A 27548-nucleotide genomic window follows, 5' to 3' on the forward strand; every position below is an offset into this window, starting at 1 on the left:
ATTGTTAAAATAATTAACATTTTATAGATTCTGCAAGGTGTATGTAAACTTTTGACCACAACTTGCATGTATGATATATATGTGTGTGTTTGTGTGTGTGTGTGTGACGAAGTTAAACGAATTATGCTGGAGGACAGGCACTGACCTGAAGTGGACCTCTCACTGTCGACCTGTAGAGGTCTCTGATGCAGTCGTAGAGGACTCATCTGTCATCGTGGAAGCCAGACTGCACCATAACAACACTGTTCTCCTGCTCCAGCCTAGAACATCAAGGCAGACTCACTTGTCTATTCAAAGAGCCCAAAATATGGAGCACTGGTCCAGTCTGAAACTCCAGGGAAAGTTGGCAAAACTGCCCTGCGCGGACCACTCTGTATCACACACAATCTACAGCAGTCCCACCATCAGTGAAGAGATCCTAACCTTCTGCGTAAAAGCACGTCTGCAGGTTCTTCCTACAAAATACAACTTATCAGTGTGGTTTCCCTCCACCCATTCACCCCTCTGCATGTTGCATGTCCCCCCTCAACACCTGGAGTCAGTAGCCCACATCATGAACAGTTCATCACTTAAAGGACTGTATATTGCCAGACATGATAGACTTGTGGACCTCTTTGCTGCTCAGGTTCCCTGTGTGGGTGATGAGCAAATTTTTAAACACTACTGTGCAAACACTTTTTTAGGAATTGCTAATACACCCGATATCGTTAACATCTCTCAGAATGGAAAAAAGTTACACTATCTGAGGTGTCATGTGCATTTGACTTGTTTATGGAGGACTCTTACTGTTGAGATTCTAAAATATCAGTCATTGATATCGATCATTGAGAACCTTGGGTACAAATGCCGGCTTATTGTGCTGGTGTTTGGCAGTCTAGGTCATGTACACAGGCTGGCGATCCGTGGACTTTACATTGGGGGGATTTCCAAAACAAGGGCCAAACAGTTGGCAAAGTACTGTTCAATCTCAGCAACTATAGGAAGCATGTTTGTTTGGAAATGGCGATGCTTCCTGTACCCTTAGAACGGTTTAATCCATAACAATGTGCTGATTTGTTTTAATCTGTTGGATTATTTAAAAAATTTGATTCCTAATGAAATTTGACTTGTAATGTGGAACCAAATAAAGTATATAAAATGTGTGTGTATATGCATACATGTGCATTCTATGATGGGCATCAGCAGTCATATATAATAGGACTGAATAAAACAGAACCCATGTGATTTTTATGAAAGTAAACAACTGTTCAAGTGCTAATTTTAATTTAAATGTGGTTATAAATATATATAAAAAAACATGGAGTATGTTCTAGTCTATGTGCTTTATGTTTAAGTTGTATATCCAGTCCATTCTATCCTTGTTTAATGTGCATGTATAGACTCACACAAATCCACAACATCCACAAATTAATTATTTGCACTTAATTTATTGGTGACTAATTTTCTCACTTTTCTTTTAACCTTCATATACAATAATTTGAAAGACCCCGTACAGTAAAAGATACATCTTAGAGGGGCATCTTCAAAATAAAGCAAAACATTCAACAGAAGACAATACTGATATCTCTCATTTATACAGTAACCTCAACAATTAGAGTAAACATTTTTACAATTGTATCCTTCATTACAAGGAGTCCTTCAGTCATATTTTTCTTTTGTATTAACAACTATTTATAATTATTATTAGTCTTTTAAAGTCTAAGTGGCAAGCAGAACTCCTAAGCTGTGAAATTTTGTCTTTGGACATATCTTAAATCATATACAACAGCTGTTTAACATCAGACAGATCATGAGCAGTGGATTCAGATCTTCCCTTATTATTGTCTCTGCCGAAACAGCAAAAGCACACGACGCGTGCGCGCGCACCCACAGTTCACAGAAGCAAGGTTCCCGCGCTTTAATGTCCAGTTACAGTAGCTCGAAAACAGCAGAAGAGGCAGAATCGTCCTCAAATGTTCTCCAGCGTCGTCGTGTATGAAGAACTGATCGGACGAGTTTGAGCAACAAAAACGAAATACGTCAGTCGTCGGAGAGAAGAGAAAAGAAAAAACAGAATAGAAACTGCAGCGTGCTTTTCCACAATCCAAAAAGAGGAAAGGAGGAGGATTAAGTCTCCAAAAAGGTTTGAAGAGGAAATCAAACATGCTCATCCCAGAGGAGAGGAAAGTCCGCTGGAACAGACGAAAATAATCAATCAAGTGGAAGACAAAATGAAAAGGAATCTCATTCCCTGCTTGCCATAAAAATATGATTCCAAGAACGAAAGATACAAACGTTCTAGATTGATATTTACATCCAAAATCATCAAAGCACAAGTTTTTCCCGCGTTAAAGGTTTTCGTATCCGTCAACGGCTCGATTTCCCTTCAGTGCTTGAATGTCCGCTTCTTTTTTCCCGCCAACACTGATAAAACAGCGTCACAATGTTTTTCTTTAAAACAATTTAAATAGCAAACAATACTTCCTTTAAAAATAAAACAAATCAGAGTGCAATGAACATTTCCAGTGTGTTTTGAAAGAGTCTTTTCTAGAGAAAATCAAAGTTTTTTGGAAATAATCCAGGAAAGGAAACAGACGAATATCCTCAGCGAGGAATCGCGCTGGACCAATTACCTTACCCACAATGCAACACTGCAAACTCCCTTGGTGGGGATCGGTCTCGCTTGATCCTTTGCGTTCCGCATCATCATCGTAATAAATAAGAATTTGAAGGAAAAACAACATTAGATAACTAACATTCAGCAAAAACTCGTTCACGAGTTAAATTGTTCGCACACGCTCAACCCTCAGGTCAGCAAATGTCCCTCACATAGGCTAACGGTGTGACTGCTTTACCCAGAATTACACTGGTAACTTAAACTGGTTTCTTACACTGAAATTCAATTTATGAATCATAAACATACATATACAGAGAGAGGGAAGGGGCGCCTCAATCCCAAAACTCTGGGAAGTCACAGGAACCAGAAGACAGGGCCAATCTCGCACACACGCACACACTCACACACACACACACAGTGCTATGGATTATTAAATCATTTGATCAACATAGTGATTGTATTCTCCACTTCCTCTCCAGACTCATTCAATACGCCTGTGTCAGTTTGTAAATCAGGAAAGGTCGTCGTCATGGCGATTATTTGACCTCCAGGATGGAAGGATTGGACTCCATAATGGCGACGATGATGCGGTCGATGTAGTCCTGCAGACGGAAGTTGATCTCCTCCTGTTTGTGGATGGCCTCCATCAGCTGCGCACACACACACACACACATTAAATATCACACAGCGTTCACATTTAAAGCCGAGTTAAGCGTTATGGTGTGTGACACTGACCTCAGTGCGGGAGACGTTGTTGATCTCGGCGGCGAGCGACTCAGAGAGAGACTCGGTAAAAAGGCTCTTTGCTCCCTGGATGCTCAGATTAATGATCTGTCCGTTCAGCTCATCGTTCTGCTCCTTCAGACTGCGGTTATCCTGCACACACACACACACACAGAACCAAACCCGTGTTTGAGATCAGTCTTGGTTCAGTCTTTTCCTTTTTTAGACTGTTGACTAATTTTAGTCCGTCTACCAGTTTGAGTCTGTTTACACCAGTCTTGGATCTAGTCTGTTGACTAATGTGAGTGTGTGTTTAAGTTTATCTGTTTGAGTCTGTCTTTACTTGTTTGAGTCTGTGTTTTCAGCCTGAGTCAAGTGTTAATCTGTTTGTTTTAGTCAGTGTTGACCCGTTTGAGTCTCTGTTTGAGTTTATTTAGACTCCTATTAGAGTCCGTTGACCAGTTTGAGTTGAGTTCAGATCTTTACCTGTATGTGTCTGTATTTCAGTCTGTTTTTACCTGAGTATTTTGAGCCTGTTTACCTGTTTTTTAGTCTGTGTTGACCAGTTTGAGCCTGTATTTAGAACTGTTAGTATCTACCAGTTTCCTAAACCAATTTGAGTCTGTGTTTGAGTCTGTCTTTGTCTTTTAAGCCTGTTGTAGCCAGGTTGAATCTGTTTTTACAAGTTCAAACCTGTGTTTGAGTCTGTTTTTACTTGTTTGAGTCTGCTTTTAACCAGTTTGATTCTGTTTTTACCAATTTAAGTCAGTTTGAGCCCATCTTTACCAGTTTGAGAGTGTTTTTACCCATTTGAATCTGTTTTTCATAACCTGTTTAAGTCTACATTTACCAGTTTGATTGTGTTTTTACCCGTTTGAGTGTGTTTTTACCCGTTTGAGTGTGTTTTTACCCGTTTGATTGTGTTTTTACCTGTTTGAGTCTGCGTATCTCCTGCTCCAGTTCGTTCTCTCTCATGTGAGTGTTGTATTCCTGTAGGCCGGAGCTGGCTGATCTGCCTCTTCTCGCTTCAGTCTCCAACTTAAACAGCTGCAGGTGTTCCAGCTGCTTTCTCAAGTCCTCTATCAACTACACACGCAGAGAAGCCATTAACAGAGACGAACACACACACACACACACACGACTCCACCTATGAAGACAAACAGAAGACCTCTCACCCCCTGAGTGCACTCCTTTTCTTTCTGGTTCGTATGACGTTCATGGCTCATTTTGTCTGACATTTTCGTGCGAGATTCGATTTCTTCATTCAATCGATCTGTGACGTCTTCCACCTCATCCTGAAGTTTCCTCTTTTCCTGAAAAAATTACTCCATCTCAGAGATCTTTTGGACAATTCTTTGCAGGGTCGGCATCAAATTACTGAGTTATAATTTAGTGAAAAACAAATTTTTACTGGTTTGATGGCCAATAACTATTCTTAATTCACTCGTCTTCGGCAGAAGTGATAAAAAGGTCATCTCTGAATGTGATCTACAGACGTGCATTAGACTGTGTGTGCGTGTGTGTGTGTCGGGTACCTCCTCCAGTCTCTCGATGTTGGCTCTCAGACAGGGAACACATGACCTCAGCTCACTGTTCTCCTCATCCAACTGATGCAACCTGAACACACACAGGCACACAGACAAAAATGTACCATGATATTTTCTTTTTGGGCAGAGTGCACAATGAAAACAATAATGGGTGTGAGGAAACAAAAGTCTCTGTTAACACAGCCGGATTGTATTAAATGCTGAGCCAAGTAATCTCAGAGCTCCTTTGAGCAAATTTCGGCTGTTCTCCACTAGATGGCAGACAGATCTAACCCACACACAGAAGAGCTGGACAAAATAACACAGACATCATTAACTGTCTTCAGAATGGCTTCATTATTTCTCTGCTGTTATGAGAAACTGAATAGAGGTTACCTGAGCTAATGAGTTCATCAGCCACAAAACACGGTTGTCGTGCAAATGAACAGCCAGAGCACATTAAAAGTTTTCTGTTTTCTGTTTTCAGTTAAAACGGTGTCGTGTAAGCTAATGAAACTAATGATCTTTGCAACGGAAATGAATCAATCAAATACAAACTTTATTCTAGAGCTGCTGTAAAGCCAAAACAATCTCTGTTACTTTAATTTCCTATTATCACTGTAAAGCTGCTTTGAAACAATCTATATTGTTAAATATATAGAGCTATATAAATGAAGGTGACTTGACTCAGGAGGAGTTCATAAAAAATAAATAAAAAAAACTCTCAAAATGGGCTCAAAGCATTGTCATCATTAGCTCATATTCTTCCAAACCTGTTGTTTTCCTCCTTCTTAAAATCCCACTCTACATTAATCATAAATGATAGATTCTGTCCGCACTCACCTGGCCTGGAGGTTCTCGATCTCCAGGTCTCTCTCTCGCTGGAGTTTGTTCAGTGCATCTCTGTGTTTACGGGTGTATGTGTGTAAATTCTCCTCTGCGCGCAGCTCTTGCTCCTTCAGCTGTTCCTCCAGAGCGTTTGCACGGTGGACGAGAGTGAGGTTCTCCTGCCGCAAGCGCGCGTGCTGCTCTTCACTCTCCGACGAGTCCTTCTCCAGCTCACACACACGCTTCTCCAACAACAACACCTGCGGGACAGACACTTGTTCCTCAAGCAAATCCCTTCTGCTGTTGTTCATGCATTTACAAAACTATCAGTTATTCTATTCCATCTATGGAATTAACTTTGCAATTTTTTTATGGTAATATTACCATTTATTTAAGTGCCTCTATTATGCTTTTTGGGATATTACAAATTTTGTAGTGTAGTGTGTAATATAGCCGCTTATGATTGTAAAAGGTGCAGATAAATGGAGTTATTGCCTCCCAAAAGGAAGAACCGATTCTGAACAGACTGAAACGAGTCACCAGTAATTCAGTCTCACTTTCTGCATGAACCTACGTAGGTTTGTAACAAATTTGTATAATGCCCGCCTAAGGTTTTCATTGGCTGTAGACCAATCACAACAGATTGTAAGTTCTCGGAAAGGAGGGGTTTATAGAGACTGAATCCGTTGTCAAACCGTTTCAGACACTATGAGAGAAGACCTGATGCTGCAATGTATATTATGAGAAAAATTTGTGTTTTTGACCTTGGATGCCAGTAAAACTATTGTAGGAGACTCCAAAACAAAATTAGGAACCTTTAAAATAGCATAATAGGGACACTTGAACATTTTTGTTTACTTTTGCTATGTGAGGTTGGCATTTGATGTCAAAACTAATTTCAGCGCAAACTAAAGCCACAAAACCAGAAGTCCACATCAAATGCACCATCTGAACCAGGGTCAGAAATGTAACACAAATTGGATGCAAGATTGATGCAATATAGTTTCCGAACCTTGTCTGTGATGTCACGATCCGCAAGGTCCAAAATGTCTGGAGTCAGATCTCCCATGACATCCAGATTGATGGACTGCTGCAAGTGTCTGAAAAACACAGTTTAAACATATGCAACATTTTTAACATGTTCCCTGCTAAATGTGCATGCTGGTCCAGCCTGGTTTTTCTAGTTGGTGGACCAGCAAACTTAGATATAGTCGACTAGCATGATGCTGGTTGACCAATGTTTTGTTGGTTAATCTAGTTGGATGCTGGGAAAACCAGCAAACCAGCATCCAAAATGACTCATCAAAAAACATTGCCAAAGTTTTGAGTTTTCAAAATGATGAGTTTTCAATTTCATTGTGTCCTTAAAACTGATGTCTGGTGCATTTAGAGGGAGGATCTCACCTTGCTGCTTTCTTACTGGACATCCTTTTGCTGGAACTGTAAAAGAGAGAACAAACAGGAAATGAGTCAGGAAGAGAGCGGGAAAAAACTCTCTTTCCATTCATGACCTGTGAACCACAGGTCAAAAACACCCAGTGAAGTGCTGAAGTTTGGGCCGTCAGCTCTTTCTGGTGGTTGAAGGCTGAATCAATGCTCTTCTTTCAATGGTCATGACCTCAAAGCACACGGAAATAAACACACTGTTTTTATGGAGGTGTAACATGGATGCGTGAAAGGAGATTCTGTTCCTGTTGAGCAAGTCTGAAGACAGAGAAGCTGCTTTGAACAGACTTACATCAACTGTTCCATACTGGTGCCTGGGACAATCCAGGATTTTCCATGAACAAAACACCATTTATTAATATGTTAACATAAACTGGACTCTCAAGTTGGAGAAGTTATGTTTCCTAATTTAGGAAAAGGCTTATTTCCTTTGGTTTTGGAAAAACAGACCCATGCAACACAACATTGAATATTTAATCAGACACGTCAAAAAGTCTCTAAGAAATTTGCTTACCTGTGAGTTCTTACAAAATGCTCTTTTACTTGCATTTGCATAATGTAGACTACTGTATATTATACTGTTAATATTTACCTCACAAACAGTTAGACTATTGTGCATGCATCAAATACACACACTTAAACAACACACCACAGCAAAGCATCTATGTTTACCACACACTTCACCTACAGATTGTACAAACACTGAGCTTTGACACCAAAACCAACAAGAGTAATGTGACACTGCACAGATGTCTGCATATAAATGAAGCACACACATGCAGAAAGTGAATGTGTGTGTGTGTGTGTGTAGTGGTCAAATTCAACACACGCAAGGGAGGCATGCACACGCTGTGAGCGCGTTACCTATTCATCTCTAGTAACTGCAGTCGCGTGGACAGATCCTCCAGACGACTGATCTGCTTATGACAGTGAGTGCAGAAAAACTCCAGCGACTCCGACTGAAGGAAACTCTGGAAACTAGCAGGAAAAGAGCTGGGGCTGAGGAGACCAGAGGAGAGGAGAAGAGGAGGAGATACAACGGGAGAAGGAGAATGAGAAAGAGGAGATGAGAAGAGAAATTAGGAGAAATGGGTAAAGTAGAGGACAAACGAGTAGATGCGAGAAGAGGAGAAATGAAGTGAGATGATGATATGAGAGCAGAGGAAAGGTGAAATGATGAGAAATAAACAGGAGGATAGGAGAAAAGAGGAGATGAAACAGCAGGAGAAATGTGTACAAAAGAGCAGAAGAGAGGAGAAATTAAGAGAGAGAAAAAAATTGACAGTAGAAATTAGTAGGAGAGGATAAATAGGGAGGGAAAATTAGGAGAGGAGAAAACACAAGTAGAGAAATCAAGAGAAATTATCAGAGGAAAAGAGAAATTAGGAGAGTGGAGAAGATACGAAGGGAGAAATGAGTAGAGGATACATGAGGAAAAATGTACAGACGAGAGGAGAAAGTAGAAGATATGACGAGTAGAGGATCAATGAGGAGAAATGTAGGAGAAGAGGAGAGGGTAGGAGAAATTAGAAGAGAGGAGAAGACGTGTTGGGATAAATAAGTAGGGGAAAAATGTGGAGAATTTAGAAGAGAAGATATGATGGGAGAAATGAGTAGAGGAGGAGAACGTAGAAGATACAATAGGAGAAACGAGTAGAGGATCAATGAGTAAAAGAAATGCAGAGAGAAGAGAAGATATGATAGGAGAAACGAGTAGAGGATCAATGAGGAGAGGAGAAATGCAGAGAGAAGAGAAGATGTGATGGGAGAAATGAGTAGAGAAATGCAGAGAGAAGAGAAGATACGATATTAGAAACGAGTAGAGGATCAATAAGGAGAGGAGAAATGCAGAGAGAAGAGAAAATAATATGATTGGATAAACGAGTGGAGGATCAATGAGGAGAGGAGAAATGTGGAGAGAAGAGAAGATACGATAGGAGAAATGAGTAGAGGATCAATGAAGAGAGGAGAAATGCGGAGAGAAGAGAAAATAATATGATTGGATAAATGAGTGGAGGATCAATGAGTAGAGGAGAAATGTGGAGAGAAGAGAAGATACGATAGGAGAAATGAGTAGAGGATCAATGAAGAGAGGAGAAATGCGGAGAGAAGAGAAAATAATATGATTGGATAAACGAGTGGAGGATCAATGAGGAGAGGAGAAATGCGGAGAGAAGAGAAGATATGATGGGAGAAATGAGTAGAGGATCAATGAAGAGAGGAGAAATGCAGAGAGAAGAGAAGACATGATTGGATAAACGAGTGGAGGATCAATGAAGAGAGGAGAAATGCGGAGAGAAGAGAAAATAATATGATTGGATAAACGAGTGGAGGATCAATGAAGAGAGGAGAAATGCGGAGAGAAGAGAAAATAATATGATTGGATAAACGAGTGGAGGATCAATGAGGAGAGGAGAAATGCGGAGAGGAGAGAGTGTGTGTGTTAAAAACGAGGATGAGCAGAGGAAGGCAGAAAACAGGGAACACTCAGTTGAGCCGGTGAAGGGCAGGAGAGGTGAGTACTACAGTGCAGCAGGAGCGGTGTGTGTGTTTATCTCAACAGGTTTGAAAGTGTATCGTGTTTCCATGCTCTTTTCTCTAGTGTATGAGTGTGTGTGTGTGCTGGACCTCATACGCCTGACAACACCAGCACTGCAGTAAAACAATAACCACAGTAACTCGACCTTTACCCAGCGATAATAATATTTCACTACGGAAATAATGACACATACATCATAACATCTCAAGACACACACAACGCTCCATACACGTTTTGTTTTGTCTATCACACACACACTTTGTCGTCTGTGGTCAGGATGTCGCTCTACAAGGTCTCATTATGCACACGACTTTCGGCTTGCACAACGTGCTGACTCACATTCTCTTTCTCAGTGTGGAAACTCGAAATAGAAGGTATTTCTATTTGTGTCTGCAGTCAAGGTGCTCATTCAGTAAAGCCCAGATAAACATTTACAGTACCTATGTTTATACTTGCCAAGTTTAGCTCAGGATACATCAGTCTTATAAATATATGGAGTGTATAAACAACACAATTCTTGAGAAATATGTAAAACTTCTGCTTTAAATAATCTAGTATGTTTGTTTGTTTGTATGCATTACCTTGGTGACAGCAGCATTAGTGGGCGGGGCAGTGGGCTTTCTGAGTGTGGGAGGGGCTCTTCATCTCCCTCCCCATCTGGCCCCGCCCTTCCCTCTTCCTGATTGGCCAGCAGCAGGTCTGAAGAGTTGTTACTCTCACCGAAATCTTCAAAGTGCTCCTCCTCTCCTCCAATCACGGCCACCACGGTGTGACCATTCAAATCAGAGCCCAGTGTGAACCTATCACAGAAGCACATGGAAAATAATGTGTTATATGCGCATATTTAATTAAGCACTGAAAAATACCAGGCTAATATTTTCTTTTTAATAAGGATGTTTATTGTTTAATTCCGCCTGGACATGGAAGATTCACTTCTTTTTGTGAATAAAACATTAATTTAACATAAAAATAAACATACTACTGTTCAAAAGTTTGGGGTCATTAAGAATTTTTAATTGTTTAAATGAAAGAAGTCTCATCTCAACAAGGCTGAATTTATTTGATCAGAAATACAGTAAAACTGTAATATATTATGAATATACTGTGAAATATTATTACAATTTATAAAAACTGTTTTTTTTTTTTTTTTTTATATATTTTAAAAAGTAATTTATTTCTCAGCTTTTAAGCTGATTTGCTGCTCAATTTTTTGTGCTTTGGTGCTCATTACTATGATCTTAATTTTTTATTTAATTTTAAGTACTACTTGAGTATTACTTTCTTACTTTCTTTAATCATAAAACTTTACCACATCATATTTATAATGTCTTTAATATCTTTATTATTTAAACAGATTGACTGTTTGTTCATTGACTGCTCTTTTCTATTCTTACTATAAAAATATAGAACAACTTCTTATTAGTGTTTTTGTGTGCGAGACAGAATTTGAACAGTTTGTCTTTAGGATGATAATCTGATAATTCACTTTAATCTCTTGGCAACCCTAAAAACGTCTGAAGAATTCCAGATTAAATGAAAGAACAGCGTAAAACATAAACAATCCACACAAAAGCAGCACACCATCACTGGTGTCTTGATAGACAGCCCAGTGCATCTGTTTGATTGGTGAACTCAGTGACCGCACTGTTTAGGCTCAAAAAGATTTGTAAAAAAAAAAAGAAGAAATTAATACTTTTATTCAATAAGGAGGCATTAAATTGATTAAAAGAGACAGTAAAGAGATTTATAATGTTACAAAATATTTCTATTTTGAATAAATAGTTATTTTAAACTTTGTATTCATCAAAGAATCCTGATAAAACAACATTTTCAACATTGATAATAATCATAAATGTTTCTTGAGCAGCAAATCATCATATTAGAATGATTTCTGAAGGATCATGTGACACTGAAGACTGGAGTAATGATGCTGAAAATTCAGCTTTGATCACAATTTTAAATTATATTTCAAAATATATTAAAATTGAAAACAGTTAATTAAATTGTAATAATATTTTACAATATTTTTACTGTATTCTTGATTAAATAAATGCAGCCTTTCTGAATACAAGAAAATACACAAAAATGTTCTGAGTCCAAACATTTGACCATTTTAAGAAATAAATTAAAGATAAATGAAGGTTATACGCACTCACACAATAAAAGAACTGTAACTGATTCAGCTTTTTTCTACATTAGCTTTATATCCAACAATAAATCCCTCAAAGACTTACCCTCGCTTCACTGTAACATTGCGGTTGGTCACACAAAGCACGCGTGAAGACGGCGACCGCATCTTAAAGCGATTCGGTCTTTCTTTGGCGATTCTGAGCAACTGGGCACACAGCGTGTCAGAGCAAACTAAACTCCCACAATCGATATTAAACTCTATTTACATGTAGTTTCCCAGTTTCTCCTGTAGAGTTCAATCCGCCGGACATTCCTGCCGGACGTTTGTGACCCGGTAGATCTGAATTAACAGGCAAAATCTCTTGTGTAAGCAAAACTACATACGCTTAAATCGTACGGCTGTGTGGCGGTGTGTGTGTGCGTCTTAATCAGATTTAGAGCTCAGTAACGGTGACCCAGTGTGTGTGCTAGCATGCTCTACAGGAACAAGCATCTGTTTAATCGGTTTAATCTCCATATGCAAGAACTTACGTCGTCCGGCTGACACTCAAACACATTAAACACAGAAACACATCACTCAGGACTTATAAATTATTAATAATGCAACAAAACTGACTAAACAAAACTTGGTTAACTAAGGCTAATCTTATGGATCTGAATAAACCCCAAATGCAAAGTTTTGACATCTGAGACAGGATATCAGAGTTCCAAAGAAAGTTATAGTAAAATTAGATGACGCATTTTTCCACAACTCAGTACGTGAGTTTCGGAAGAGTCAGCGCTGGCGAGACGGCGTGACCCTGACACAACAGGAACGCTAAATCAAGAGAAACACACGAGGGCTGAGAGCCAGGATAGAGAGCGAGAGAGAAACAGACCCTAGAGAGTGAAAGATGGATCAACTTTGGGCAGCAGGAAGGCAGAAAGAGCAAACTCCACACTTCCTCCGACTGGGAAACAGGAAAATAAAGACTGACACTGATAACACGGGAAACAGGAACACCTCGGTCAGCTGACCTGATGTTAACAGCTCTTGGGAAAAAAACAACAACCTCTAGTCAGCAGATTCTTGTATAAACACAAATAAACAGGCCTTACTTATGTGCGCAACAACACTGAGAACTGCACAATTTCATTGCACAAAACTGCAATAAAACATCAAAAATAAAGGAGGATCTTGGTCGTGATCTTGTTCCATGTTATAACCAGACACCTTTGCTTAAAACACTTGTGTGGCATTAAAGTTGTTTTCGTGATGCCTGCGTCATAAGACTACAAAAAGTGAAACACCAGACGGTGTTTTTGTAGAGAACACCGTGTCCTGAGTAGATACACTGTATCAGGAAGTTGTTTTATTTTGTAAGATTCTTGCGGATACATTCAAGGCTACTAAAACGCCATGGTTTACAGTCACCATTATGCATGAAGTTATGACATTATTACTATTATAGTTTATATAGAAGCCATTAACATTGAGAGGAACAACACTGACTCTTCCTGTAAAAAGCAATTCTTGCTAATTTCCTGACCAGTGATTTGTGATTAAAGACCATTAAAAGACTAAAATACACTCAATATTTTGCCATTTTTGTCTTTTTTTGCCCAGGTGTGTGTGTGTATAATATATATTTGTTTACACTTTATTTCAATTTAACAATAACAACAAAAACTGCATTTATGGGTAATTTTGAGTGATTTATGAACCCAGTCTCTTGGTGCATGTTATTTGATTGCTGTGTATGGGTGCGTTACCTGTTGCGGTCGTCTCCATCTGTGAGTGTGTTTTCAATGCCGCTGTCAGTTTCCACGTCCTCATGGAGTTCTGGATGGACCAGAGCCGTCGTGTCCTCGTCCGTGAAGGTTTCACACTCGCTGTATGCGCTCTCCGAGCCGAGATACGCACTGTCAGAGACCTCCGCCTGCTGCAAACAAACACACTGATTACAAAACTTTTATTGCTAGGAAGTTGGAGACATAATGGTGTTCTTGGTTATGAGGTTTCTCCACAAAAAAACCCCGATTGAATCACATTGACACACTAAGAGTCTAAACTTATAAAATGAATGTGGATAGATTTGGGAGAAATGTTTGAGTTCATATTGAGATTTCACTGCAGACTTTGCATTGCATTTTTGTCCATTCTGCCTGCTCATGCTATTTAGAAGCACCGACATGCAAACACACACGGGCTTGAAGGTTATGAATGTGTGTGATGAATGTTTAAGGAACAATATGATCTAACGCATTCAACAAGTGGTTAAAAAAATGTGACCGCATTGCATTTGTTTTGCAAATGACAATCCATCCCGATGTTTTCCAGATAACAGTGAAGGACCGCCTACTCACCTGTCAATCATCCACTGCACTAAAACAAAGGTTTTAAACTTTAAAAGACCCTCAAAAGACATACAAACCATTGCTGTTATTTTTTGCTGAGTTTGCATGTTCCTTGAAAATGCATCTTGTCTAACGTGATTATTTACATAATTTCATGTGTGATTATAGAACTCTGCCTATAATACAGCCGTACAAATCATAATAATGACAGTAAATGGTAATTTTGGTACATTACAAAGATCTAGGAACAAAAAAAAAAAAAAAAACCCCAACAATAACAACCTGGAAAACTGTGAAACTTAATGTTCAACAGAAAGTATACTTTGTCCCCTTGTTCTACTGCTTATTATATTTTTTTTTCCTTTTTTATGATATGTAAAATATTAATCTCTTGAAAAATCAATGTTACAAATAAAAATCAGACCTTGATCTACTGTTTAGTTTTCCTTCAGTTTTATACTATGTAAAACTTCCTTGAAAAATCAATAATAATATAAAAGTTACAAATAAAAACAGAATGCAAACCCCATGTTCAACAGTTTATATTTTCCTTTTCCCCCTTTTTTATTCTATACACAGCAACCAAATAACTGGGTTAACATCCCAGATATTATGATGAACATTACAAATGATTAAATTCAAGAGTGAACCTCAAACCTTCAGTTGGTCAATCGGTTCTGACCAAAAGAAATCCACATAAACCTGCATCTCAGAAACGTACCTGTTTGAGTCCGAGAGGAGCTCCTAGAACAGGAGAGGCCATTCCCAGAACCATTCTCCCTACTCGAGTACCAGCACACGGGAAAAACAGGTTCACCAACTAACCGCAAAACTAACAAATGCTTCCTGTCTCTCCACACAGAAAGAGTCAACAGAGATATATATTGCTCCTACTCTGCTTCTTTGGAAAATGAAGAACAAAGTCTGAAGGGCACCAGGACCAGAAATGGGTGGAGTCTGTGCCCGTAACCACGCCCCTTTTTATTTAACATTACCCTTATGTGCCAACAGAACATCTCGTCTAAACAGCATGTGTGCATATATTATCTGGCTGTGACTCAAAACCTAGTGAGCTGCCGACTTAGTATTTTAGTGCATCTATGATGACCAAAAATGATGCCTAGTTAGACGACTCACTAGGTTTTATGACACAGACTATTGCTGTTATTCATCTGTTCCCAACTTCCCATGTAGCAAAACATAAACGCTTCACTCCCAACACACACAAACACTTATTCAGTGTTGCATGTGCTGACACAATCATATGTTCTGATGAATGAAAGGTGTGTGTTATAAAAAAAAATCTATCACCAGCCTGTCCTGTATATTGTCAAGCGTATGTGTGTGTAAGTGTGTTTGTTCCTCTGGATGAGGTGCTACACACACCACCTCGGCCAGTGTGTTTTGAAAGCAAACATGGAAACAGCACAGCCATTCATGACCGACAGGAAAACACACAGGTGTGTGTGTGTGGGTTTCATTAGAAGTGACGGGAAGACCGGAATGAGAAAAAGGAAAATCAGATCGCGAAAAACAACACTCTGAAGTAGCACATTTCTAAATTTACAGAATAAATATGCTAAATATTCCTGTGAATAATGAGTGGCATATGCATTTTGGAAAAGAGTTTGTGTTTCTGTAAACACAATTTATGAATTTACAACCAAATTATAGGCTAACTCCTCATTATAATTAAAGCTTATGATAGTCAGGTCCATAAACACTGAGGGGTACATGTTAGGATAACCATAATTTACTATAGTGAAACTAGTCAAACTAGCCTAAAATATAAAAATAGTTATATTTAAGTTTCCAGAGAATAAATATCAAAAACATAATTTACCATCACAAAAAACTAAAACAACATGATTACTAACAAAATAAATAAATAAAAGTTAAACTGAAATAAAAAATTACCTTAAAACCTTAAATAGCCGTATTTAAAATAGAGAAACCTATATAAGACACAATTTCTATCACAAAAATGCATTTTTGAATGAATACACCCTAATTTTCTTAAATGACTAGTATATAGTAATGAACAACAGCATTTACCAAGAAATTTCACTAAAAGAACGGTTTCATGGACCGCCCAAACGAACCGACTCACTTTATCAAATCTTTCCAAACCATTTATGTGAGAGAAAACAAAGTGCATGTTTGATTATTGCCTCAGTTTGCTCAAGCTGTGCTACAATATGGCAATACAATGCAAAATAGTGTTTTTGCTACGTGTTGAGCTAAACCAGCAGGTGGCGCTGTGGAGGAACAATGCACATGCTCTGCTTCTCATGTTCTCAGCACAGTCTGTGGTCTTTCAATCTTTTGGGGAATGTGTGGAATGTGCTGGTCTGGATTCCACCATTCTGCAATAATGGGGTCCTAAAATTCTGATTTATTATATTTATCATGACAAGAGGGAAGGAGAAAACGGGCCAAATAACCACAACCAATGTGTGTTACCTCGTCGTATTCCTCTGGAGGTCCATTGGCTTCCACTGCGCTGAGATGAGTCTTGTAGAGGTCTGGATCAGAACCTGATTAAGAAACAAAAAGAAAAGCATTTCTTATTTAAAACTTCGAGTTATGGCAGTGGGTTGATGGACACATGTTTGTTTAAATAGATATATAGAAAAAAACAACTACTGGGTTGATCAACATCACCATGATTTGGAGAAACAGAGGTTTATGAGACATTAACCCCCGGTTTCACAGACGAGGCTTAAACTAGTCTAAGACTAAAATGCATGTTTAAGCTGTTTTAACTGAACGCAATTTCCCCTGACAGATCTTAAAATATGCCACTCAGAGCCATTGTTTTGTCTCAAGATGCACATCACATCAGTAATGTTCTTTTCTAAGGCACGTTTATTAAAGCTACTTAAATGTCATAATCCTGGCTTAATCTAAGCCCTGTCTGTGAAACCGGGCCTATATTTTTCATTTGTAAACAGTCACCATGGATGGAACACACGGAGCATCTGGGCTGTCTGGAGTCCAGGAAACTTTATTTATGTAATGAGTCTTTTTCAGATAGCTGGAATATTCATGAATGAGAAGAGGCTGGATAGAAAAAAGCATATGTTTTGGTCTGGATTCAGACCTTCATTTAAAAACAAAAAAAACCTCTATTGTAAAACGGTTACATTTACATACAAAAGTACAAAATTTCCCTAATGTATTTCCCTTTCACCCAAATGTATGTTTCTTGCTATGAAGAAAGCTAACAACATGGTCCAGTGGTGCATTTCCCAAAAGTATCGTTAGCCAACTATAGCCGTAAGTTCCATCATTCCCAGAATAGATTAATGATTCTGTGTTTCCCGAAACTACAGACCCAATGAACATTCACAAACAGCATCACACAAAAAGTTGTAGGTTGTGTGGTCGGAACTACAGCTCTCTAGCTATAGTTATGAGCATGGTTTCTTGTTAAAATGACATTTGGATCTAAAATAAGCAAAATAAGCAAGCAACATGGAGTACTTTCTATCTTTCATTCCAAATATATACAAATTCCATTCTACTTTAAGTTTGTCAAGAGAATGAAAGGCCTGATTTTAAACAGCTCTACTACTCAAGTCATTAACTATACTGTTGAACCAATGTGGTTTCAATTGATGGATGTGCGACAAAGTTTTCGGGAAACAGTCATGACTAGCTAGTTAGTTTCTCCAACGATGCATCGTACTGGTGTTTAAGCAGCGAGTTACGTCTTTGTACCCCAGATTAGTTCAGTTGTAGAGCCTCCTAATGGTGTGATTTTGCCGCCACTGATGCGTGTTTATTTAGTTGGTTGGCACACCACGGCAACTGTTTTTTTTAACACATAAAAGCAAGAGTTCAGAAACGCACAGCCACGGAAATATCTAAACCATAATTTCTAGCAAGCACGTTATATAATTTCCACCTTAAAATGTTGTTTTTCCATGACCTGGTAATTGCTATTGAGCACAAATTGACAAGCAGAGAGAGGTAGATGCTCCAGTAACTCATCCATTAGTGATGAGCGAAATCTGACTCGTGAAACACAGAGCGCCGTTAGAAACATGACCTCATCCTCATTACTGAAGTGATATCAGTAGAAAACCCAAGCAAAGTGCTTCAAACTATTCCACCATCATCATGATCAATCTAAAGCGAGATGGGGAGTGTGTATGCTCTCTATTCGAAAAATAGTGAGAAGCCAACATAGACCACATTTTAAGGAAATAAGCATGTTTATATATTTGATACAAATGTTTTTTTTAGGGCTGTCAAACGATTAATCGCATCCAAAATAAAAGTTTGTGTTTACATAATATATGTGTGTGTATGGAGTATAATTATTTTCTATATATAAATACACACACATGCATGTATATATTTAAGAAATATTTGCATGTATATACTGTGTATATATATTTATATATAATTTATATTATATATAAATATTTTATATATAAATAACACATTTTCTTAAATATATATATGCATGTGTGTGTATTTATATATAGAAAATAATTATACTCCATACACACACATATATTATGTAAACACAAACTTTTATTTTGGATGCGATTAATCGCGATTAATCGTTTGACAGCCCTAGTTTTTTTGTGTCTACTAGATAGTACTACTGTCTAGGAACAGAGTCTAACAAACTCAGACTAACTATTCTGAAGGTTTAGAGCAGATTTAAATGTACAGCATCTGTCTAATCCAGGTGTCTTCAAGAAAACTATGGCAGCAAACATCTGAGGATGATCATGATCTTTGCATTTAAGACCAGGTTCTGTCAGATATGTTGGTGTGATTTCACTATGCCTTTCGTTTGAATGTTTAATCTAGCTATTAAAGGTGCATTGTGTAATATTTGGGAGGATCTGTTGACAGAAATGCAATATCATATAACTATGTTTTCAGTGGTGTATAAAGACCTTAGTTAATGAACCATTATGTTTTTATTACCTTAGAATGAGCCATTTCTATCTACATACACCGCGGGTCCCCTTACATTGAAATGCGCAGACATGTTTCTACAGTGGCCCTAAACGGACGAACGCATTTCGTCACTATGTTGTTCTTCGTGCAAAGAAGCGAGCTAAAGTCAGCTAATGAAACACTGACTCAATGATGAACAAGTAACAATAATATTCGCAAAAACATATCATTTTATTGAATAATTAAGTAAACCTAATTTCTTAATTTATCTTTGTAAAGAAACCTCATTGCTTAAAGGTAGGGTAGGTCAGAATTGTCTAAAAAAACTTTTATTCAAATTTGTTTAAACTGTCTTTATATACCAATACATAATTAAAATGCAAGTACTCTGAAATAGAGAGTATAACAAATTGAGTGACTCTAGTGTATTTAATCTTCAATAAACACAGCTCATTAATTCCATTCACTCCCACCTAAAAACGGGTGCGCGACTGCGCGCACGTGGGCAGAGCCAGTAATAGCGCGGTAGTCATGGCGACGGAGAGTGACAGTCGCGCAAGCCAATCACTTGTTTCGTCCCGGTAGGAATTAATGAGCTGTGTTTTTTGAAGATTAAATACACTATAGTCACTCAATTTTTATACTCTCTTTTTCAAAGTACTTACATTTTAATTATGTATTGGTATATAAAGACAGTTTAAGCCAATTTGAAAAAAAGTTCTTTAGACAATTCTTACCTACCCAACCTTTAACTGTCTCAGACGATGACATCACTTCCTGTCGACCACCGTAACTTTTGATGGTTGCAATTCGCAACCTTACCATTAGATACCGCTAAAAAATACACACTGCACCTTTAATACTCATATCAGTCATGCTAATGCTCCTGTGCGGATTTTGTTTATCAGCAAGTGAGACTCTTCTCCAAAAGAAATTCAAAATTCCCAATTGAGCAGCGTGATTCACTGTGCAAAATAATGAGTCAGAGCATCTGTGAATTACTCACAGTGTTTTTCTACACAGTATTTCAGGAGATGTTTTCATCTGAAAAGTCGTTATCAAATAGTGTCAGATTATCACTCAGTCAGTCATGAAGAAAACAAGATTTTCTGTGTTTCTGACTCTGCTATTCTTTTGAGGACAGAACTGATGATGAATTTCCTGGCCAAATATAATTTAAAAAATCCTTTTGGAGATGGAAAAATGAATAAAATGAATTAATGCTGCATAAAGGTTCAAATTATATTTTTATTCTGTTCTGAAAATGACAAAAATGTATTTTAGAGTTTGGTTTAGACTATTATATAATTAATCTGTAATTATGAACAACAGATGTTAATGGAAACTCCCAGTGTGATTTAAAACACAACTTGAGTGTGTGTGTGTGTGTGTGTGTGTGTGTGTGTGTGTGTGTGTGTGTGTGTGTGTGTGTGTGTGTGTGTGTGTGTGTGTGTGTGTGTGTGTGTGTGTGTGTGTGTGTGTGTGTGCGGCTGTACCTTCATTGCTGATAGCACTGATGCCTCTGTGGAAATCCTCAAAACTGATCACACCCAGACCGCTGGGATCCAAGAACCGTGTCAGATCCTTCACCTGAAACCACAAGCAAACTATTCATCTTACACAAACAAACTATTCATCTTACACAAACAGAGCAGAGATAACGATGTTATCATGCATTTATTGACAACAAAACACACATAAATTGATTTACCCACAAGATAAAGAATGAAAAAACGTAGGAGAATCTTAAAAGTATTTCTTTTTCTTTTTCATTAAAAAAAAGAGGATTTTTGAGGATTTAATATATGAAGATGTTAACTTCTCCAACACAAATTAAAATAATCAAAAAATGTCAAGTGAGAATAAGAGACAGTTTATGATATTCAATAAAAGTGACAAGGGCTCATTTTGTATTTTTCTTATCCATCTAACCTTCTATTTAGGAACAAAACATTACTATGATATCTTTTTTGTAACTTACGGATAAACAAAACCTGAATCCCTATAGTGACAAAACACAGAACACACATTCTACACTCCAGTGGACAGACACAATTGCACAGTCGGTAACCAGGCAACAGCAGAACTTACAGTTGTGAATTCTAAAATCAAAGTTCTCAGAACACAAGTGAAGAGAAACACCAAACACGCTCAAATACCTCCGACTGAGAAATCAAAACATGAAACCGGTGCCTACACATTTACCTCTGATTGTGTGTGTCATATTTCAGCCCTAATGTCATCAAATTACACAACTACTTCAAATACACACACACACACACGAACAAACATTAATTTGAGTTTAAATGACCATGTAGGAAACTGTTGGACTAACTGAAAAGCTAAATGAGCTGCAAAAATCTGCATCATAGGATCATACACTCTTGGATGATATCGGCTCAATTCAAGTCATAGTGACTGTCAGGCACGTGCGAAACCAGCAAGTATTGATTGAGTACCTTGATGATAATGATCTATCACCACTATTCAGAATCATTGTTTACCTTCAGTTTATTTCTACCATGTATGCAATCATTTAAAGATTATTCCAGGTTTTTTATCACCTGTACTATCAAATATTCCTTTAATTAACCAAGCGATTGCTTGAGGTAATGAGTAAGTGTAATGTGAGTCAGCTGTTTTAACCCCAGGACAGAAGCATCTCAACTCAAGGCATGAAATATGGCGAATCACGAGTCAGTTGAATTACAAATTAATTATTCTACCTTTATTACATTTTAAAATGCACTGTATCAGCTTTCTCATAGATATGGACTGAGTCACACATGGACATTTTTGCGCAGTAACCTGAAGCCAGTTACAGTTCCTTCCTGGCAAATACTATTTCCGGGTAAGAATTTGCATCTAACATCATGCAAACCCATAGCAACCGTATCATTAAAAGATAAAACGACATGGAAACAACATCATAGTGTATAACAAGCACAGACACAATCACTCTCCAGTGTGTACAGTAGTTTTTTTTAGTTTCAGTCTACCTGTCTCTCTCCAACTCTTCAGTCATAAATCATCTCAGTGAGCCAACCAGCTGAGCAAGCTCTTATAATGTACACTTGAATCACGAGAAGAAATATCTGGAGATTTGAGTCAATCACTGTCACGCAGACAAAGGAATGACCCTTGAGGCTAGGACGTAATATGGCACGCAGTTTCCTCCCTGAAACCATAAAATACCTTTTAAAGAACACGCAAACTTGCTTACTGTTGCAATTGTGTGATGCTTTTCACATAACAGGGGAGTTAAATTTTAAACCTGGTCACAAGCTCATTACAAAATAAATCTGAGAAACTCAAAAATGACAATTTTGCACAAAGAAAGAAGTCATACGTAACTTTAAATATGTACAGTGCAAGGTGCATCTGAGAAAAGATGAAAAACAATGACGAAAGACAAATAAAAGCGTGCATTTGTACATGCACCCCTCCCTGTCGTTCATCTGGCCGTTTAACCTTTCAGCTGATCGGATCAGCAGTTTTAACAGTCACAAAAGATACAGACTTCCGGCATCAAATCCATCCTCTCTTAAACGCACAATGGCGCATGTCTGGGGGATCAGGTGTTAAAGGGAAACGCAAATCTATATTCTGATCTAAATGGCAAAAATAACAGGGATTTTAAAATTGGTACAATCAGTGCTTGATGTTATATGTCTAAAAGTTTAAATATAAAGTACACCCTAATGAATATACAGCATCACTCGTCTACAGACATGAAGCCCATCTATAAACATTAGTGTGCAACATCATTAACACTACTCAAACAGTAAAGATCATCCTATATTGTTAGATGAACTCACATCACAAACACAAACCAATTCATACATTCCATACAATAACTACTATTGATTTACCTTCAGTTGAGGTGTCAATGAGGTGACATCCAAACTCAGTTAAACGGGTTTTAAAAGTAATTACCTAAAAGTAATATTCCTGTTTTAGTACAAAAAATTAAGCACAATCGACAGAACCTGTGACTTAATATCGACAATAATAACAAAAAACTGCCACTTTTTCTTTAAAATAAGAAAATATTGTGACACTTACAATGGAAGTGAATGGGGCCAATTAATAAATGTTGCAATATTCTGTTTCAATAGTATAGCCACTCAAAAAATACGAGTTTTAACATGATTTCAGTGTAAAAAACAAATCTTCCAAACTATTTTTATGCAAAGTTATACCCAGTTGTACAACTTTAAATAAAATGTCTGTAAAAACTATGATTTAAACTGTTTGAAAGCTCAGACAAAAAACTAAGCTACACATTTCTGCTTTTAAAATTTAAATTGCAAATGCCTCGACGTAACCTACATTTTTGCTCTTTTTTTAATTAAGAAATAACATAGGACAAATCAAAATATTGTCAATTGAGCTTAGCTGGTATTGAACATTTAATACTCCTTAAAATAGTTTTTGTTCAAGTTAAAGTATAGCAAAAACAAAGTCACGACGTAATTAAACATAAAATCAGGTAAAAGAAAAATACCTCCAAAGTTGCAAAACTTGGGTATGAAGTTTGAGTGATTATTACAAGGCCTTGTAATAAGTTTGCATAAGTTTTAACAAAGTGTTAATACACTTTTCAGTGTATTAACACTTTGTTAAAACTTCTGCAAAACAGCTGATAGTTACAGTGTAAAACAGGATAGACTCCATGAGAGATACAGCACAAGAGTTGTATTCTGAGTCTTTGAGGGTTTGAATAATAAAAGAGCAGTTCTTGGGTGTCACCACGATCAAGTTTCACTTGGGGCTTTGGGACTCAAGGGAAGACACACACTGTCCTGTAATCATAAAGCACTTTTATAACATCCACACCCCCCCACCCACCATTTATCCACCCACAAACTCACACAAATAGACAAAGATACACCAAACACTGACCTGTTCAGCTCCATACGCTTTCGCGAACTCGATAAACTCCTCAATATGGACAAATCCATCTCCGTCCTGATCCAAAGCCTGGAAAACTGCTCGGAGAGCCGACTGCTCCTCGCTTCTATGGGCTGTTGTGGAAACTATAGGCACGTTTATCAAATCCACGGGGACCCTCTGGTCATGATGCGATTTGGTTGGCAGCGAGTCTGAGGCCTTGCACAAATCCAGAGTCATTTCTGCATGTTTGGAAATGTTGGAAGTATCTGGAGTATTTTCCATCAAGGTCAGGTAGGCCTCCCCATCTAGGCTGGATCCGCAGGGAAAGACATTTCTATGCAAGGGAGGAGAACTGGGGGAGACTGAGCTCACTTGTTGCTCTTGTGCCAGGTCTATTGGTGATGGTGTCAGCTGATGGAAATCCTCCTGATGTGTAAACTGAGCCGCAAACCCCACCTCTCCCTCTCCTGTAGCTTCACACAATTGGCTGGGAGTTTCTGTGTTGTCGGTAAGATCCGGCCCCACAAGTCCACCCATCAGAGTCAGCTGATCACACACACAGGTAAAGGGAGTGGACTCTAAAGAATCAGGATTACTGGCACAATGAGGAATGACTTCACTCTGAGTTGAAATTCTGCAATCCAATCCCTCCCCTCCCTGTAAAGACATTCTTTGAAGTTTCTCTTTGACTTTCAGTGGTGTATTATGACTGTCACGGTGAGCTGTCACATTTTCTTCAGGCGTTTCTATTACAATTGCACTTGATTTAGGAGTCAAAGAGTCATTCAGTTGGTCAACAAGTGTGAGATTTTCCACAAGTACACTCTCTTTATGTTGAGCATTGATTTGTTCCTGACAGGCTTCTATTGTTGCATTCAGTTCTTGATTGTTGTCAGATTTACTGCTATCTAGATTTAAACAATCATTTTGCAAGTTGTCCGACTTGTTTTTCAGATTGGTTGCCACTTGATTTTGATGCAAATCTGAGGTCTCCAAAACTTTGAGTGTGTCTGGATCCTCTGTGTTTTCTGTTGTATCGTCTGCATGCCTCTCCGTTGCCTCATGGTCATCATCTGGGTTGCCCGTTTCTACACTTGCTATACTATCCTGAAATTCAAGTGTGAGTGCATCAGGTGAGTCTGCATCACATTGTTCCTGATCTGTTAGCTCAAAGGCATCCGTCACAGATGGACTTTCAACGTCTAAAGATGGTACAGCTTCACAAGAGACGCTGTCTGTTAAGATCTCAAACATGGCAACAGGAATAAGGTCTCCATGATGCACCTCAGATAAGGCTTCAGCCTCAGGTGAGTGTGTGGGCTGGCTGTGATCCTCAGGTAAGATGTCATCTTCTGGTGAGAGCTCAAGTAAGGCATTATGCTCAGGTGTGTGGACCGGTAAGGCTAACGTGGACTCTTGTCTGTCTATGTCAAGCAGGCTCTCAGTTGAAGGATCTTCTGCTTGTAAATCTATAAAAGCAATTGGTGTGAGTTCTGTTTTAGCTTCAGAAAAAACGTTATCAGTTCTAGCGCTGGGCACAGCCTCCTCTCTTACCTCTTCGCCAACCGTGTCCAATTGTACACCAAATGAGCCTTCTGCGGATAAATCAAGCAACGTTTCTTCACAAAGTTTAGGTGATATGCAAGACTCACCTAATGGACTCATACAGGCAGTCTCTGCTTCAGAGGATAGTTGTGTTGTTTCTATGTTAGCGCCTGTTGTCTCTTGGCTCTGAAGATTATCATCATGGGTGTCGTTGCTAGCTGAGGGTTTACTACTCTCCTGTTCAGAGTACAGACCTCCAGCCAGCAGCTCGGGTAACAACATCTGTCCCTCATCCATTTGAAGGGGTGCATATGGTGAGCCAGGTGGATCTGAACATGTCATTGAAGGGATTGGCTCATGGGAAATGGCTGAGGATGGGAGGTAGATGTCTTTAGACGTAGCCTGACAAATAATTGAAGGCTTGGGATTTGAGTTTGTATCCATACACGCCAACTCCACGGGAGAAACGGGCAACAAACCTTCAGATAACAGAGTGAAATGAGTCCCGTGTGGAAGGAAGCTCTGACCGCCTTCAAACGTCTCAAATGTTCTGTCCTCTAGGGAATTATGGTTGAACTCACAGTTTGTTAAATGCGTGTCCTCAAGATCGAGGTGAGTTTCTTGTAATAGTGTTTTGTCAGTCTGAATGGTAGGGTTGTTAATAACCAGCTCACCTGTGTACACATCTAGAGGGTTTAAAGTGGCAGTAACCTTCACCGGTTGCAGGAAATCAGGCACCAGTTCAGGATGATTGTAAAAGTTGTTTTGATTCTGCATGGGTAAGTTTGAGAACGTAGGACTAGTCGATCTAGAATTAAAACTGATGAGATCTCCATCCACAATTTCCAAACTTCCAGGAGAACCCTCTCCTTTGAGATCTTGGGAAGGAGGCGGCGGAGTCTTCCATTCGGGATAGACACATTCCAGATCATTTTCCCAGGAATACGTCTGCCCGGAATACTGAGAAGCCCAAAATAAGTCATCAAGGTTTATGGCGTTCTCCTGAAACATTTCATTAGTAGAATCACCAACAGAACTGTTATCTTTATCCATAAGGAGAAATCCAAGGGGATTCTGTTCGGATTCCCACTCGGCTTTCCCACTCACCTCCCACTCAGAACACCCCTGAGGGCTGGAGAGAACTTGCTCCATTGAAAAGAAGAGTTCTCTCCTCTGACAAATGGAAATATTCCAGAAATTCCAATCCTTTGTTATGATCCCACAAGGTAATGTTCGGAATTCAAAAGTAATTGATGGCCTCTTCCAGCATACGCACCAAAAGAAATATCCTTGTCGAGACCCATGCGTAAGCGTCCACCTCCCTGTAAATGATCAACTACTGTTTACTTTTGCAGACACAAGGATAATGTTTCACTGCGTAACACAGCTCCATGTGGTGCTGAGATATTTTTTTCCGATATGCAAACCTCTCCATGAATAAAAAGGTTGGCCTTGTTTCCCTGTTCTGCATTCAAATTCACATCTAATCCATTTAACATAAGACTTCTCAAAGTGTGTTGATCCACATCCCAATCAACACATAATAACAGGATTACTGCAGTATTTAAGATTGCCGTCCATAAAAAAACTCAGAAATTCATAATGAAAAATACAATCTTGGAATATGTACATGTATTAGAGAATACATGAAACTACATAAAAATAAAGAGCTATATCACTGCAAATCCAAATTACACGAGTTGATTTTGTTAGCCTTCAACTTCCTAATGTTAAAAAACTGAGCCTGCCTCATAAGCAAATCATTTATACGGTTACATTAATGGTTTGACACTTCCCTGGAATAACAACCAAGTATTAAAGTCTGGTTGTAATGAATAACACTCTGTAAACAATTAATCCTTTTATGGGGCAGTGTTTTCAATCATTTCACTCAGATAAACAAGGCTGTCTCGCAATCTGAGTAAAGCTTAGCAATATGCAATTTTTAATGTTATTACAACACGCTGTACTTTAAACAGCTGTCATTGTGTTGTCAGACTGAATAAAAATAAAATAAAACCCTTAAATCATAGAATGATCTAGCGCGGTTAGCATCAGC

At 38.4% G+C, this 27548-nt stretch overlaps 1 protein-coding gene across 3 annotated transcripts; it reads right to left on the reverse strand.

Annotated features, from left to right (window-relative positions):
* Positions 1-1409: 1409 nt before the first annotated feature.
* rab11fip3 (RAB11 family interacting protein 3 (class II)) lies at positions 1410-27064 on the reverse strand. Of its 3 annotated transcripts, XM_079863224.1 has the most exons (15): positions 26597-26728; positions 23954-26491; positions 20545-20638; positions 16589-16662; positions 13541-13710; positions 10240-10458; positions 7984-8118; positions 7078-7113; positions 6686-6773; positions 5689-5933; positions 4855-4936; positions 4495-4632; positions 4250-4405; positions 3332-3472; positions 1410-3246 (listed from the first exon to the last, which is right to left on the reverse strand). In XM_079863224.1, exons 1-15 carry the CDS (start codon positions 26639-26641, stop codon positions 3133-3135), a joined length of 4275 nt encoding a protein of 1424 aa, XP_079719350.1. In that variant the 5' UTR covers positions 26642-26728; the 3' UTR covers positions 1410-3132. The 3 variants fall into 3 exon arrangements, with proteins under 3 accessions (XP_079719350.1, XP_079719349.1, XP_079719351.1); XM_079863223.1 differs by having other exon boundaries at positions 23954-27064; XM_079863225.1 differs by lacking the exon at positions 7984-8118 and having other exon boundaries at positions 23954-27064.
* Between the last annotated feature and the right edge of the window lie 484 nt (positions 27065-27548).

The sequence above is a fragment of the Squalius cephalus genome, assembly GCF_949319135.1.
Source record: "Squalius cephalus genome assembly, chromosome: 25".
Lineage (NCBI taxonomy): Eukaryota > Metazoa > Chordata > Actinopteri > Cypriniformes > Leuciscidae > Squalius > Squalius cephalus.

Coding starts and splice junctions, on each gene's coding strand:
- rab11fip3 (XM_079863223.1), bottom strand. CDS start 26,641: ATGGAGCAAGTTCTCTCCAGCCCTCAGGGGTGTTCTGAGTGGGAGGTG. Junction 6,774..7,077: donor TCCAGTAAGAAAGCAGCAAG/GTGAGATCCTCC, acceptor TGTGTTTTTCAG/ACACTTGCAGCAGTCCATCA. Junction 3,247..3,331: donor ACAACGTCTCCCGCACTGAG/GTCAGTGTCACA, acceptor GTGTGTGCGCAG/CTGATGGAGGCCATCCACAA.